Source organism: Saimiri boliviensis, chromosome 20 (genome assembly GCF_048565385.1).
Source record: "Saimiri boliviensis isolate mSaiBol1 chromosome 20, mSaiBol1.pri, whole genome shotgun sequence".
In the NCBI taxonomy this organism is placed as follows: domain Eukaryota; kingdom Metazoa; phylum Chordata; class Mammalia; order Primates; family Cebidae; genus Saimiri; species Saimiri boliviensis.
This window is the reverse complement of record NC_133468.1, coordinates 25,084,626-25,101,923: the sequence shown is the minus strand read 5'-3', so window position 1 is coordinate 25,101,923 and position 17,298 is coordinate 25,084,626. Positions and strand designations below refer to the sequence as shown.

Sequence of the window (17,298 nt, the reverse complement as noted above, 5' to 3'; positions counted from 1 at the left end):
TGTAGATGGCCCTAAAGCAAATGACTTCAGAATACACTCTGTTTCCACATGAGCGTTGCCTGGGATATTCAGAGCTCATTAACTTCCAGGATGGTGTCACTCTGGGTGAGCTGGACGTGGGAGCCTGTGAGGCATGGTTCAGGCCACTGTGCCTGGACAGTCCTCTCTGCAGCACCCGCTGTCTGTGTTTCAGGGCGGCACAGTTCCTGAGGAAGATGGCAGATCCCCAGTCCATCCAGGAGTCACAGAACCTTTCCATGTTCCTGGCCAACCACAACAGGATCACCCAGGTGAGGGCAGAGTCCCTGTTGGTCCTGGCCTGGTGTCTCGGTGATACAGGCAGGCGTGTAGAGGTTGGGTGGACCACATGCCCAAGCAGAAAAGCTCAGTCTGCAGCTTCTGTCTCCACTGCCCTACATGAGAGTGAAATGCAGCTGAGGACTTCAGCCTCCCCTCCCAACCCCAGGTGGCCCATTCACCCTCCCCAGTTGTCATTCTCGTGAAGCCCTCTCAGCCAGTGCTCTGACCCTGCATCAGGGTTGAGAACATGGGGTCTAGATTTAGGCAGCCTTGTTTTCTAATCCTGGACCACCACTGACCCACTGTAAGACTTGGGGCTCAATCTAAGCCTCAGTTTCCTCATCTGTAAAATGGATCTGTTATTTTGAGAATATTATGAGAAGCCATCTCATAGGACTGTTGCGAGAAAGAAATGATATCAGGCCCACACTGAGGGCATCCTCCATCTTCCAAGCGTATTCAGGCTCAAGTCCATATCACTAAGGCGCTGGGATTGACCGGGCCCTTGCCATTCTTTGTTAACTGCAGAAAGCTGCCCAGCAACCGAGGCCTCAGGTTTCCCTTCTCTTATCTGTGGGAACTACCAGCAGTGCCCTCCTCTGCGTACCATGCAAGGCCAAGTTGGTCTCTTTGGAGAGAAAGGGCCTGGGGTGGAGACCTCAGACCCTTCTCTAGTAGATGGTCCTGTACTGCTGTGTCCTGCCAGGAGGGAGACATCTGCCCCCTACCCCACTGCCAGCTCTCCTCCCTTGAATAGGTTTTTGCTGCCATTGTCTAAGAAGACATCCTAGATAAGCCCACATCCTCCAAGCTGAGCTGAAATTACAAGAAGCCTGTTGCTATAAAACTGAGCTGCTTTTTAGCTCAGGACAGGAAAGAATTTTCTAACCATCAAAACTGCCCGGGAATAAAATAAGGGAGTGAGTTCCCTGCCATGGGAGGTGTGCAGGAGTACTGTGGGGGCATCGAGGAGAGGATTCAGGCGTCAGGTGCCGGCTGGCATGCAGGCTCCCCTCCCTGGAGCCATGCTTCCGGGTCATCAGTGGGGGCCACACCCGCCAGCTCTGGACCTTCTGCAGGGGTTCGGGTGAGGGCGCAGGATACATGCACTGCCTAACCTGAGGGTGGCGCTGCTGTTCAGTGTCTCCACCAGCAACTGGAAGTGATCCCAGGCTATGAGGAGCTGCTGGCTGACATCGTCAACATCTGCGTGGATTACTACGAGAACAAGATGTACCTGACGCCCAGTGAGAAACACATGCTCCTCAAGGTAAAACTCCCTGAGGCCACACCCACGGGACCTGAGCTTACCCTCTCACCTTCTTCTTATTAAAAACCCTTTTTAAAAAACAGTGTTTCTTTTTTCTTAAACATTGATACAGATCTTACTGCACATAATGGTTTGTAACCTGTTCCTTTTCTGTAGTACCATAGTCACCTTTCCAGATGTCATTAAGGACATTTCTACGGTGTGATGTTTAATGACTACCAGACGTTCCATTGTACTGGGACATTGTCATAACAAATCCCCTGTGGTTGGATATTTCTTTGCTAAACTCACTGAACACCCCTGTAGCACAGTCCCTGTGCACATCTTTTTGTCAAGCCAGACTTCCTAGAAGAGAAATTGCTGGCTCAAAGGGAAAAACAGAATCAATAGTTTTCTCTTAAATTTCAATAGTTTGAGGGAAACCAGGTGGGTTTTTGTTGCGTGGATTTTACTGGGAATTTCTGAGATTTTCGTGCACCCGTCACCCAGCAGCGTACATTGTTCCCAAAGTGGAGTCCCTCACCCACACCTCCCTGCCTTTTTCTCAAGTCTCCAAAGTTCATTATATCATTCTTTTTTTTCCCTTTTTTTTTTTTTTTTTTGTTTTTTTGTTTGAGACAGAATTTTACTCTTGTTGCCCAGGCTGGAGTGCATTGGTGTGATCTCAGTTCAACACAGCCTCTGCCTCCTGGGTTCTAGCAATTCTCCTGCCTCATCCTCCTGAGCAGCTGGGACCACAGGCATGTGCCACCATGCCCAGCTAATTTTTTTGTATCTTTAGCAGAGACAGGATTTCTCCATGTTGGTCAGGCTGCTCTCCAACTCCCGACCTCAAGTGACTCACCTGCCTTAGCCTCCCAAAGTGCTGGGATTACAGACATAAGCCACTGTGCCCAGCGTATTAATATCATTCTTATGCCTGTGCATCCTCGTAGCTTAGCTCCTGCTTATAAGTGAGAACATACAATATTTGATTTTTCATTTCTGAGTTACTTCACTTAGAATAATGGCCTCTAACTCCATCTAGGTTGCTGTGAATGCCATTAGTTTGTTCCTTTCTGTGACTGAGTAATATTTCACGATGTATATATGCCACATTTTCTTTACCCACTTGTTGGTTGATGGGCATTGAGGTTGGTTCCATATTTTTGCAATTGCTAATTGTGCTGCTATAAACATGTGTGCAAGTATGTTTTTCATATAACTTCTTTTCCTCTGGCTAGACGCCCAGCAGTAGGATTGCTGGATCCAATGGTCATTCTCCTTTTAGTTCTTTAAGGAATATCCACACTGGAAAACAAAGTAGATCTTCGAGCTTTTGCTGTATTTTGCCAAAATGATCAATTGTTTCATCAGTTTACAGGTTTCATTCCAAAATTGTCATATTTATTGTTTTGGAAAATCTGGAATATACAGCAAAGCATAAAAAAGTTTAAATCTCTCACAGTCCTTTTTTTTTTTTTTTTTTTTTTTTTTTTTATGAGAGGGAGTTTCGCTCTTGTTACCCAGGCTGGAGTGCAATGGCACGATCTCGGCTCACCGCAACCTCCGCCTCCTGGGTTCAGGCAATTCTCCTGCCTCAGCCTCCTGAGTAGCTGGGATTACAGGCACGCGCTACCATGCCCAGCTCATTTTTTGTATTTTTGGTGGAGACGGGGTTTCACCATGTTGACCAGGATGGTCTCGATCTCTTGACCTTGTGATCCACCTGCCTCGGCCTCCCAAAGTGCTGGGATTACAGGCTTGAGCCACCGCGCCCGGCCTCTCACAGTCCTTTAACCAAAAGATAACACTTTTATCATTTTCTTTTCCAAGGCAGTGTCTTCTTCTGTCTCCCAGGCTGGAGTGCAGTGGCACAGTCATGACTCACTGCATGAAATAGGCTGCCTAGCTCCCAGGCTCAAGTGATCCTCTCACCTCAGCTTCCCAAGTAGCTGGGACTACTGGCACATACAACCACACTCAGCTATTTATTTTATTTTATTTTTTATTTTCTGTAGAATCAGGGTCTTCCTATGTTGACCAGGCTGGTCTTGAACTCCTGGGCTCAAGCAATGTGTCCACCTCAGCCTCCAAAAGTGCTGGGATTATATGAATGAACCACTGCACCTGGCTTACTTTCAGCATTTTTATGTATGTCTTAAGTTTTTTCCTCTGCTTATATATTTTGAAAATTTGCAGTCTGTATGACCATGTATCCATTTTATCTCAAGTGACTAAATTTATTTGGCTGTTATGCTGCTGTGAAATAATGTGATTTCGATGAGCCTTCCTTAGCTGTTATTCCATTGTTAGCTTAGGTTATCTCTAACTTACACGCCATAGCTGCTGTAGCACTGACATGAACAGCCTTCTCCCATTCTTTTTTTTTCTTTTTTTGGAGATGGAGTCTCACTCTGTCGCCAGGCTGGAGTGCAGTGTTGTAATCTCTGCTCACTGCAACCTCCGACTCCCTGATTCAAGCGATTCTCCTGCCTCAGCCTCCCGAGTAGCTGGGATTATAGGCACACGCCACCACGCGCAGCTAATTTTTATATTTTTAGTAGAGACGGGGTTTCACCATGTTGGTCAGGCTGGTCTTGAACTCCTGGTCTTGTGATCCACCCACCTCGGCCTCCCAAAGTGCTAGGATTACAGGCATGAGCCACTGCGCCCGGTTGCCTTCTCCCATTCTTTCTACATGCTGCAGAGCTCCTTTTGATTCTGTCCCAGATTCTCACCTTTCAGCATTCTGGTGGTTTTTCCTTTTTTTCCTCCTTCAGTGTCTCTCCTGCGGTTCTGAGAATCCCAGCCCTGTGTTGGTGCTCCTGTCTTACATGTCTTAGCACCTCAGTTAAGTTTGCAGGGTTGGGTGGCTTTGAGACTTGTTACCCTGGCTTCCTCCAGACCATCAGAAATCTAGAGAAGCCACTCACAGTTCACACACCCCTCTCACCCCTGGTACTCAGCCTGGGCGGTTGCTGTAACTTTCTACAAGCTAAATCACGACATTCCAGCCCACCAAGTAGTCTTCACGCAGCCTTCAAATTCTCCAGCCCTCCACACCCGGACTTCCCTGCCTTCCTCCCTCTCTGTTCCTCACCCTCTTCAACCACCCCTCACATAGTTTTGCCACATGGGTAGTTTGTGTCAGAGAACTCAGATGCCACCATGGGCACCGTCTGCTCTTATGCAGAAAAGGGTGAAGTTCATCATGCAGAACAAAGTACACCCACAGAGTGGCTCACACCTGTCATCCTAGTGCTTTGGGAGGCCAAGGCAGGAGGATCACTTGAGCCTAGGAATTCGAGATCAACCTGGGCAACCCAGTGAGATGCCATCTTTACAGACAGATACAAAAATTAGCCAGGGGTCGTGGCATGCACCTGTAGTCACACTTCCTCAGGAGGCTGAGGTGAGAGAACTGCTTGAGCCCAGGAGGTTGAGGCTGCAGTGAGCGGTGATCATGCCACTGCACTCCAGCCCAGGTAGGGTGGCGGGGGAACAGAGCAAGAACATCTCAAAGAAAAAGAAAAAGGAAATGCTTCCCACAGGGGAAGTGACCTTAACAGTCCCCTGGTCCACCCTCTTCATGTCAGATGAGAAATAGAGGCACAGAGAGAAGTGACTTTCTTGTGGTCACACAGCTGTTCAGGCCCCCTTCTGCATACATTTTAAAAGGAACAAAATAAGCCAGCATTCAGGAGACTGTTAAAAGGATTGAAATCAAGAATGTCAACTCACTCAGAGGGCAAATTCAGGAAGAGATTATTCTATTATAAAGACATATGTACACATACATTCATTGCAGCACTGTTAAAGACCTGGAACCAACCCAAATGCCCATCAATGATAGACTGGATAAAGAGAATGTGGCACATATACACTATGGAATAGTATGCAGCCATAAAAAGGATGAGTTCATGTCCTTTGCAGGGACATGAATGAATATGGAAACCATCATTCTCAGCAAACTGACACAAGAACAGAAAACCAAGCACCACATATTCTCACTCGTAGGCTGGTGCTGAACAATGAGAACACATGGACACAGGGAGGGGAGCATCACACACTGAGGTCTGTTGGGGGGTGTGGGGCTAGGGAAGTGATAGTGGGGGTGGGGAGATTGGGGAGGGATAACATTGGGAGAAATGCCTGATGTAGGTGAAGTGGGGATGGAGGCAGCAAACCACCATGGCATGTGTGTACCTATACAACAATCCTGCCATTTCTGCACATGTACCCCAGAACTTAAAGTATAATAATAAAAAAAAAAAGTCACCAGCAGCTCCTTGGAAACCTTTACGTTGTCCTTTCTGTGGAGAAAGAGGTGGATACTTTGACATTCACTCACTGTTCAAGTACTCATCAGATGCCTGTGTTGTGCCACACCCTGGGATACAGCAAGGAGCTAGGAGCAGCCCTTTCTCTCAGAAAGATCTAAAGGCAGAAATATTGTCAACAGATCCGGTTCAGCTCCTTTCTCCGCTCCTTAGCTATGTGGCCGTGGCGAGCTGTCTAACCTCCCTGTGCCTCTGATTCCTCATCTATAGAATAAAGTTATTGCAGAGAACTTGACTCAAGAGAGATTAATGCTTATTAAAGCTCTGAGCACAGACTCTGGCCTATAGTAAGGGCTGAAGAAGTAGCTGCCATAGTAATAGACTAAGTGTCTCGTTGAAATTAGACTTATATTTCCTGCCTTTGTTTGAAGATGCATAGGTTTTTATAATATAGTGTGTCTCTACAGGGTGTGTGTGTGTATGTCACATAGACAGACCTACCTTTAAAAAAAAAAAAAAAAAAAAAAAAAAGCTTTTCCAGTGGATGTGATTAGTTTCTGTGCTCTGCCCCCTTCTCATTCTAGGTGATGGGCTTTGGCCTGTACCTGATGGATGGAAATGTCAGTAACATTTACAAACTGGATGCCAAGAAGAGAATTAATCTTAGCAAAATTGATAAGTTCTTTAAGGTCAGCAACTGGGGCTGGGGCTGGGCAGAGGGCTGAGGTTACCAGAGCCAAGATGTTTTTGGCAGAAAGGAATGAAATTAGCCAGAAAACCATGGATTTGTTTTTAAAATTGAGCTGTAGCTCCAAAGCTCCCAAGAGTAGGAAGAGGAGGAAGATGGAACAGCAGGGCCTCTGGCTGCCGTTGAGAGAGGCATTTGCTCTCTAGAAGGACGCTGCCTGAAAGCCGTGCATAGTTCCAGGTTTCAGGATTCAGCTGGGATTTGGGTAGGAGGAGGCCCTGTGAGTCTTTTTGAATGCTGCGTTGTTGTTGTTTCCTCTGAAGTCCCTTGTCACTTAAGAGGTGCATCCCAGAAGACAGCTCCTGCTTTAATTTCCAGTATAAATCAGAGCTCACAGATGCAGAATGGTTAAAGACTGGATTTTAAATTGATTCACATATGCAAAATGACAGCCTCTCACCTGGTACACCAGGGGCCACCTCAGTTTGCCCTTTCCTTTGGATAGAATGCCTCAGCAATGTCCATCATACACTCTATTTCAGTGTCTCTGAGAGTTAATCTTTTGGCCCCAGATCTTAAAAAATTTGCAGTTAAACTAAGCTTCTTAGGATTTTGCCAGGGAATCTTGCACTTTGGAATTAACTTCCATGTTCTCAATTTATTCTAGCTTTGGGCACTGCAGGCATGGAGGAAGCCTGAGGGGTCAGACGTGGGAGAGCCCAGATTAATATTCACAGCAAAACTCCTTAGTCGTGTGATGTGGAGGTCACTGGATTGGGCCTGAGTCCCACTGACTCTTCAAGGTTAAGGAGAAGGAACCTGTCACTTATGTTTTGTGCTGTGGCTTTACTTGTTTTCAAGGGTGGAACTATTATCTAGAGTTGTCCCAAATGAAAATAGGGCTCATTTGGGGAGACCCTTGGAAAATCTTCCCTAAGTCAGCATGAATGAGATGACGGTAGAAGAGAATACAACCTCTCCCTTGGCAGGTCTGGGTTCAAGTCTGGCTCTGCCACTTAATAGCTAGATGACTTTGAGAAAGTCACGAAATCACCCTGAAACTGAGTTCCAAGTCTGAAAAATATGAATACCAAGGGTATGAGCTCTGTAGGGTTCCCTGGAGGATTCAGTGGGGTTTGGGGTTACATCGATGACTCAGAGCCCTGGGTTATATAATCCTGGCTTCTTGACTTCTACCTGGTCTTCGTGAAAAATCACTTAGGCTGTTTAAGCTTCAGTTTCTTCTTTCTCTGAAATGGGAATAATAATAGTACAGACTTCACAGGCTATTGTATGGCTTGAGATACTGTTTTTAAAGTGGTTGGTGTAGTCCCTAGTGCAGGTGACGCACACAGGAAACACCAGCCTCCCCGCCATTTGCCCTGGTTTTTGGTTAGGAGTTGTCTGCCCTCTGGTGTTAGGTATGATTATGGTTTTAATTACCTTGAAAGTACAGACTTTCTCTGGAAGACCAACAGCACTCAGACACCTGCTTCTAGCCCAGAATTCATAGCAGCAAGGATGTTTTAAGCTGGGGAAGATTCAAGCGGGAAGGACCCTGCTCTGGGCAGCTGTCCAGTCCTCGGCCTCACCCATGCCGTTGTCTGAGTGACCTTGGACAAGTTACTTTCCCTTTCTAGGCTCTGTTGCTTGGAACACAGAGTTGGTTGGAGTCGGGAGGATCTGCACCCTGGCTGGGGCTCCTTTGGTTTTCAGAGTCAGCTGGTAGCATCCTTGGAAGCAGAAACTAGAGGTCATCCCCCAGGCACACACACAGGCCTGCCTCCCCCAGTGGGGTGGCAGCAAAGGCAGCCGCCCCAGCCCTTCCTTGGCATCTCACAAGCTGTGTTTGCTTCCTTTGCAGCAGCTGCAGGTGGTGCCCCTTTTCGGCGACATGCAGATAGAGCTGGCCAGATACATTAAGACCAGTGCTCACTATGAAGAGAACAAGTCCAAGTGAGTGCCTGCCGTAATGTCTCTCGGCTCCCGCGAGGATGCCCAGCCCGGGCAGGGAGCCGAGGGGCCACTTCAGCCCCTCCTCCCTCCCCAGAGCCCTGGGCAGGTGGATTCTATCAGAACACAGGTGCCGGCCGGAGGGGAGCCACGAGGGTGCTCGGAGCCCTTTTGTATCCGCCCTTTGCTGCCAGGTTCAAAAGGGCTCAGAGCATAGCCATGCCCCTTGTCCAGCCCAGCAGGACGGCAGGAGTCCACCTCCTTCCCTGGAGGAGTGGCCAGTCCTCAGTGGTCCAGTGTGGAGAGGTGGCGTTTTTTCCTTCTCACGCCGATCCTCTCAGGTTAGGTGACCGTGCGCTCAGTACTTTGCGGAGTGGATGTGAAGTGGGCGGGCAGCTTCACCTTCGGTCGCTTTATAAACCATGATGCTAGGTCATCGATGCAAATGCCTGGGGTGTCAGTGCCTCACTGAAGTTGGGGCTCCAACCTCGGCTGCCCCTTTGGTCTCTGAGGCTGTGAAGGAGGGTCCTTCTGTGTGCATCTTGCCCAAAGTTGTGGCTTTTCCACACAGAGGGGAACCAGCCATCCTTTACTCAAGGGCGAGTGTCTTAGCATCTTAAAAAAACATGGACAGAGTGTCCTTGAACCGCATCCACCTGGAGCCCCTGCAACTGAGTGTCCCAAAGGAAAGCTAATGTAGTCTTTTCATCACCCTCTGGCTGCTAACGTGTGAGGGGGTTTTGCAGGAAACGCAGGGAATGGAGAATACTGAGCTCATTCCTCACTTTTCCCCACATGACTTCTCTACCAGCTGAAGCTGGCTGGGAGCAGAGGCTGGGGGAGTGACCAGGGCAGGGTGTGAGGGGCCATGTGCTCCCCTCTCCGTGGATAGCTCTCTGAGTAATACTGAAGGGAAGCCTGAGGAAGGCTGTCACTGTTCTGCCATTCTTGTGAGAACCATATCAGGGCCCCTTCTGGAAGAGTAAATTCTCCCCAGCATCTTTTTCTGCCTTGTCTGGTGCTCATGCTTAGTCTGTCTGCTGGGTCACCAGCACCTGAGGGTAGAAGAGGGTGAAGGGAGTGGTCGTTTTTCTCTTGGGGATGGAGAGTGAAGATGTTCATTCAGTCATTTCCTCTCTGACTTAGGATGGTTTTCCTAATGACATCTCTTCGCAAGGAGTGGCAAAGAGGCAGAGGGAAGGAGGAAAGAGGGTGGAGAGAGGAGAGAAGGGGGCGAGAGGTAGAGAGGGCGGGTGGAGGGAGGGGCCACCCCCAAGTCTCAGAGTGACCCTGGCTTCCCTCACCACCAGCGTGCTTCTGTGTTGCCAGGGGACTGTTGGAAAAGAGGCATAGACACACTAAGATTTCTGCAGTCCCAGCCCAAAGGCCCCCCAAAGCCAGCTTCAGCCCCAGAGTGTCTGTGCTGTCAGAGCAGGTAGCTGGTTTTGGAGGCTGCCCACCTTGCTTTTTCCGTGCTCGGATCCAGCCCTTTGTAGCCCTAGAGCAGCGGTGATCCCTCTCCTCTCATGTTACCGGTAAGTATTGTGGACCAGGTGTCTGGAAGGGCTGCAATTGGGTCCTAGACGAGGCCAGCCCCAAGGAAGAGGAGGAAGGACTGTCCCACTAGGCCTGAAGCTTCCGCAGTGTTAGACTTAGCAGGCTCTCTTGCTGAGGCTGCTGGGATACCATGTGGTGTCACCCTCGGTATTTGGCCACATGGACTGAGCACCAGGAGCAGCTAATACCTGTCCCACCCAGGTGCCTGAGACTGGGACCCTCTCCGACCCCATAATTTTCTACCCAGGTGGACGTGTACCCAGAGCAGCATCAGCCCCCAGTACAATATCTGCGAGCAGATGGTTCAGATCCGGGATGACCACATCCGCTTCATCTCCGAGCTCGCTCGCTACAGCAACAGTGAGGTGAGCATGTAGGGTGCTGGGATGCAGGCCCATGGGCCCAGGGCCAGATGGGGTAAGGAGCAGCCAGGAAAGAACATAGACCCACGGGAGAGTAGGAGGGAGGCAAGAGGGTAAAGTGGCCAAGAGCATGGGTTTTAGAGCCAGGCAGACGGGCGAATTCTGGTGGTGCCGCTGCTCTTTGAAAATTATTCAGGATCTCTTTGCTTCAGTTTCCTTATCTGTGAAATCAGGGTGACAACAGTATCTATCCTGTAAGGTTCATTGAGAGGATTAAAAGATATGGAAGACAATAAAAGCCTGGTGATGGTTAGTTCTGCCTGTACGTGATAAATGATGCCAATCACCTCCACCCTGGATGGCAAGCAGACAGAACACTTGTACTCATAACGTTACCTAAATATTTTTAAACTACACAGTAATAAATGATCATTGTAACAAAGATCTGTAATATACTTAGGGGCAGATGAAGGCCATAAAAATCTCCACTAATCCCAATAATTACATTTCATTTCATTTTTTCTAAACTTTTTTTTTTCCAATGGAGACTTGATCGGTGCTCAAACCTCAGGAAAAAACACAGATAAGCCGAAGGAGAGAAAAATCACATAAAATCCTACCATCCCAGAACCAACTAAGACTAGATATCCTTCTGGTTCTCATTCCATACACACCTTTCTAATAAATGAATATGCTGTTTGATACACACTGGTCCCTGACGCAGATTCCTTTATTACGTAGCACTTGTGGGTGAGTGTGCACTGACCCATGTGTGCTCACTGCTTCCACCATGTGGCCGGCAGCCATGATGACTACACTTTCCAAACCCCAGCCCAGGAGATGCCTTTGATCACAGAGCAATGTATCTGAAGTGGGGTCAGTCTGACAAATGCAAGGACTTGTGGCCATCAGATTTGTGGCCCAGGGGACCAAGGTCAAGCCCAGACCTTAGCTTTCTAAACATAGGTACCAATCAGTTGAACTGAAGTTACAGGAATAACTTCTTTTGAGTGCTAGAACTCTTTAAAAAATTTTTTTAATATTTTATTTCTTTTATAAAAATAGAGACAGGGTCTCAAATTGCCCAGGCTGGTCCTGAACTCTGGACTCAAGTGATTCTCCTGCCTCAGCCTCTCCAAGTGCTGGGATTACAGGCATGAGCCACTGCGCCCAGCCAGAGCTCTTAATTCTACTCAGATTTTGGTGTGGTCTAAGAATGAATCTGGTCAAAGATATTTTTTAAAATCATATGCTCCATACATGTCAATTCTCATTCTTCACAGTACTTCTATAAAGTGGCCATGAACTCTGAATTAGCAAATACTGAATCATTGCTCCAAGAAGAAATCTCAGTTATAGCCCTGTGAGCCTCTGGTCACATTTTCATCAACTGGTCAATATCTAACCTTGTTTTATAAGCACTTTTGTTTAAGACATTTTATGTGATCTCTATTGTTGATTCATGAACTCATGACCAATAGCACTGTAACTTATGCCTGAACGAAGCTTATCTAGAAGATATATTTTTTTTGCATAAGACATTACAGCTTTCTTGCACAGAGGAACACTACATAGCATATTAGCCCTAAGCTTGGGGTAGGGGGAGGGCATTTTAAATTGAGCAATTGCAGGTAAAAAGCGCAAAAATAGAGGAAACATGGCACTAAATACACTTCAAAAAAGATAGTTGTTTACTGTGTGAGAGCTGAAACAAGAAGGCAGAGTCGCTTTGTCCAACTTCAGCTGGGAGTGGGCACATGTCTGCAAACGACTGAGAAATCATCATGAATTTAGCCAGTAAGGGAATTCATAAATACAGAATCCACCAGTAATGAGGACTGGCTGTGTATGTGTGTGTGTGTGTGTGTGTGTGTGTGTATATATACACACACAGTATGTGTGTGCATACACACATATTCTGTCATTGTGGGATATACAGATGTTTATCCATTGCCTTTCAATCAGTGAGCCATGTCTAATGAGTTGTGAAATCAAATTAGTGGTTTGTCATTAGCATTTTTATATAAATATAAAATAGAAAATCAGAAGGAATCCTATATATTAAGAGTAAAACTGCTTTGTAAAACATATCGTTGAGGCAGGAGGATTGCTTGAGCTCAGGAAACCAGCCTGGGCAACACAGTGAGACCCTGTCTCTATAAGAAAAAAAAAAAAGAAAAACATATTGTTGCATACATATATTTGGTAGCTCTATGTAGGTGTATGTTCTGAGTTTCTACACAGTGTGCACTTCCTACTGTGAGTGCAATCAAGAGTTTGAAAGGTGCCATCCTGTGATACTCCAGGGTGATTATGAGTAGGGCTGTGGCATCACCGCCTGAACCCAAGCCTTCAGTGATTTATAAACCACGTGACCTTCAGCAAGGCACTTGTCTGAGCTTCACTTTATCTGTCAAGGAGATGTAATAATAGCCCTTCCCTGCAGTGTTCTTGGAATTAATGAGATAACATATAAAAGTGTCAGGTGCAGAGATGGTGAGTATGACACTTGATGCTCCCCAGGTGGTGACGGGCTCAGGGCTGGACAGCCAGAAGTCAGACGAGGAGTATCGTGAGCTCTTCGACCTGGCCCTGCGGGGTCTGCAGCTTCTATCCAAGTGGAGTGCCCACGTCATGGAGGTGGTAGGTGTCCCAGGGCAGAGGGCCTCACACTGACCTCCCTTTCCTTGGAATCTGCCTTCATCTCTCCCTAGCACTCTCTTTTAAACAGATTTATGGAGTTAAAATTCACATGCAATACCATTTACCCATTTAAAGTGTAGGTTCATTGGTTTTTAGTATAGCCACAGAATTGTATAGCCACGGTCAAATATAGAACATTTTCATCACTTCAAAAAGAAGCCCTGTGTTATCTCCCCTCTCATCTCCCTAGCCCTAAGCAATCTGCTTTCTACCTCTGTAGGTTTCCCTATTCTGGATGTTTCATATAAATAGAATTATATGATACATGGTCTTCTGTATCAGGCTTCTTCCATTTTGCATGTTTTCAAGGTGTTTCCATGTTGTAGCATGAATCAGTACTTTATTCCTTTTTTCCAGCTGAATAATATTCCATTGCGTGGATCCACCGCATTCTGTTTGTCCATGCATCAGTTGATGGACATTTGCTTTGTTCCCACTCTCCCCAGTACTCTTGGAAGCTGGTTCACCCCACAGACAAGTTCTGCAATAAGGACTGCCCTGGCACCGCAGAGGAATACGAGAGAGCCACACGCTACAATTACACCAGTGAGGAAAAGTTTGCCTTTGTTGAGGTAGGTGCAGACTTCCTGCATCTCCCTCCCTCCCTGAGACTGCAGCCTGTGGTGGTTTCAGAGTAGTTCTGAGCAAGAAAACAGCATTGGTCACCCGAATCTCCATGCTCTTCCCTGCCCTCCCATCTAAATCTGTCAGAAGTTATTCTGTTACTCGGAATGGATTAGAAACTCATTCTGTTCTTAAAACCTGGAAGAAAAATGTCCACTCCTCTAAAAAAATGGGCACCAAGAAGCCAGCAGAAGAAACAGAAGGAAAACAAATGGCTAAAAGAGGTATGAAAAATGCCCAAATTGGTTGGCGGTCAGAGAGCCACAGATTGGAATAAGATGGGATGCAGTCTTTACCAATCAGGATAGCGGAGATTTGACAGATGGGCGATGCATGTCGCAGGTTAAAGTACGAGAAATAGACATTCTCGTGTCTTTAGTGGTCAGTCTACATTTTATAGGCTTTCTATGAGAGCAATCTGATTACATGTACTCACGTTTTTAATGTGCATACCCTTTGGCCAAGTCCTTCTGGGAATAAATCCCAAGGAATTAAGCCAACTCTGCAGAGATACATGTACATGGATATTTATCACAGTGTTGTTTATAATACCGAAATATGTGAAACAAATGTTCTTCAATATGGAATCAGGTATGTAAGTTAAGATTCAGCTATATCATTGCATACTATGCAGTCTCTAAAAGCGGTATACGTGGCTCACGCCTGTAATTCCAGCACTTTGGTAGGCTAAGGCAAGTGGGTCGCTTGAGGTGGTCTCCTGAGTTTGAGACCAGCCTGGCCAACATGGTTAAACCCTATCTCTACTAAAAATACAAAAACAAATTAGCTGGGCATAGAGGTGCACACCTATAATCCTGGCTACTCGGGAGGCTGAGGCAGGAGAATTGTTTGAACCTGGGAGGTAGAAGTTACAGTAGTGAGCCAAGATTGTGCCATTGCACTCCAGCCTGGATGACAGACTGAGGCTGTCCCAAAAATAAATAAATAAAAGTAAAACAGGTATACCGACATGGAAAGCTGTGCTCAGTATGTCATTAAGTTAAAAAAGAAACAGTTAAAGAACAGCATGTCTGTAGTTTTAATGCTTATAGGGAAGAAGCAAAACTATATCTAGAAATAAATATGCATATACACATAAAAGATATTTTTAAATACATAAAGAAATATGTAATATATCTAAATATATATATCAAAACACACAAAATAAAAATCCAAATATAGACATTTAGACCAAAAACAGAACAGCATGTAGAATGATTCCACTTACACCAAAATACAATATGCTTTCTATATTTGTCCCAAACTGAAGGACATAAATATATTGTATACCAAACCACGAACAGTAGTAATTTCTGGAAACAGGACTGTCTGATTTATAACCTTTTGTATTGTGTTTTGCTTGATTACAAAATGATGTTCCTATTTGGGAGGAAACTTCTTTTATACTAGATTGTGAGTGACAGCTCTTTCTTTGAGGATCATTTGAAACCTACAAGAGACTAATCTAGAAATCAGAGACCTGGTTCCTCCCCCTGGGCCCTCTGGTCACTTCAGCTCTCAGACCCTCAGATTCCTTACCTGTAAAATGAAGCTAATAATCTCTCCCATGCCCCATCCCAGGGTTATTGTGGAGAATCAAACAATAATTGTCAAATAAGGTAATGAATGTAGATGGGCCCTGAGAAGTTGAAGGGTCATACAAATGTAAGAGGTTAGCGTCTTCTCTCCAAGCTTCATATTAAAGGACTGAGGCTCAGTGGCATAATTTCAGAAAGGAGAAAAATCATAATCCCACTTGACATTGTCCTGAGTGGTCCCGAACCTCTTGGCACTTCCATTGCTAATGGGCAACCTGGAAGAAAGTTTTGCAGCCTTCGTTACTAGAAGACAAAGTCATCCTCAAGCCTATTTAAAGTGAGACAGTCAGAGGGTAAATGCAACTTTGTAAAACGATTTATGCACTTATTTCCTTAATAAAAGGGAGGCACAGGCACTGTAAGTGATTTAGAAGGTGCTCCCCCAACCCCACTCCTCCCTTCGCCTTGCCACAGCCTCCTGCTGTCATCCAGACACAGCCATCAAGAGCATGTCACTGTATTTCCTTCTGGTCCTTGCTTGGCTATACATTGAGAGGTTGTATCATTTTTATCGCATTCATAAAACATGTTTAAAAATTGAAAAGTAGTTCAGTGTGGCCTTTAATAATAAAACGAAGTAAAAGTAGTAACTTAACTGCACCATGCCGTTCCATTCTGAGTCCCCAAATAGGAAATGCCGTTCGACTTGTTAAGTGATTCCTTGTGGTACTTATCTCCCTAGTTCTAACAGGCTTATGAGACTATTTCTTAGTTTTTCAATTTACGACATTTTCTACTTCGGGGAATGAGGTATAGCTCTCTCCTTCCTGCCTCCCATCCCCGCAACACACCCAGTGTCCTTCCCTCGTCTTCCATAGTGGTAATTCTACACCTTTTGGTAAAATCAGTAGTTACCTTATTATTATTACGACCAAGTAACTGTCATCCATCACTGAGCCGCACGATCTAATGTGAATACATTTATTTTCTTGTACAAGTTTTTGTTCTTCATAGAATTTGCAATGCTTTGTTTTGTTTTGTTTTCTATGAGTCCCTCAAAAAGGCAACCCCCAACATACCAACAAACTGTACAACTCCTTACAAAACAGTCCATCCGTGTCAGCATTTGATGAGTTTTGGTGTTCCTGTTTTCCTGGAGCCATCTTCTTTCCATCTGGCACGGGTTTGTCTCTAGAGCAGCCCAGCTGCTGATCCAAGATTCTCCTCGTTATTACCTTGGGAATTCCCTTTACCTCCTTCCTGTCTGGGATCCCATTCACGTATCTTCCTCTATGAAGTATTGAGATCTTTTGCCCATTTTTTAAAAAGTAGCTTTATGTCTTCCTATGATGGAACTGTAAGAATTCATTCCACATTTTAGATTACAAGTCTTCAGTCAAGTATGTGGCGCCAATATTCTTTTCTCGTCAGTAATTTGCCTTTTCATTTTTGAAAGGGTGCCTTTTGAAGAGTAGCTGTTTTTAATTTGGATGAAGTCCAATTCATCAGTTATTTGGTGGTTTATGATTTTGGGGTTTCAGCTAAGAACTCTTTGCTCTGTCTGGAGTTGCAACGATTTTCCGTTAGATCCAACAGGCCTGCCCACTCCTCTGTGTTCGGAGTTACTCTGAGACATCTTTATTACTTGCTCCTTCCTTTATCCTAGTGTCTCCTAGTTACATGTGTAGCCAGTAGCCCAGATTCTGTTATGACCTAACAGTCCTCTAATGCTTCTCTCCCATTATTTCTCTGCACTAAAGCTCCTCGCCAACAAAATTGTTGTACTCTTGGTGCCAGTGCAAACCATCACCTCCTGTGTTGTTTTCATACCAGTTCTATCTAAAAATGTTCTTTTTCTTCCTTTAAGTTTTAGATTAAAAAAAAAGAGAGAGAGGCTTAGGGTCTAAGCTTATTCATTCATTTATTTGTTCATTTTCAACAAAAACTTCATCTGCCCACCATGGGCACAGACACTGGCAGTTGGGCGTGCACAGCATAGCTGCACCTTGTCCTGTGTGTTTCCAGTCTGATGTAGAAGGTG

General features: G+C 45.7%; 1 protein-coding gene across 4 annotated transcripts in view; it reads left to right on the top strand.

Annotated features, from left to right (window-relative positions):
* The window catches only part of CYFIP2 (cytoplasmic FMR1 interacting protein 2), a 142,609-nt gene that overhangs the window by 38,137 nt on the left and 87,174 nt on the right, over positions 1-17,298 (top strand). For all 4 annotated transcript variants that reach the window (XM_039460643.2, XM_039460642.2, XM_010345340.3 and 1 more), the window contains exons 7-13: positions 194-290; positions 1,442-1,570; positions 6,417-6,521; positions 8,385-8,476; positions 10,278-10,395; positions 12,916-13,035; positions 13,542-13,667. In XM_039460643.2, coding sequence (XP_039316577.1) covers positions 194-290; positions 1,442-1,570; positions 6,417-6,521; positions 8,385-8,476; positions 10,278-10,395; positions 12,916-13,035; positions 13,542-13,667 — 787 coding nt within the window. The remainder of the gene's footprint in view (positions 1-193; positions 291-1,441; positions 1,571-6,416; positions 6,522-8,384; positions 8,477-10,277; positions 10,396-12,915; positions 13,036-13,541; positions 13,668-17,298) is intronic.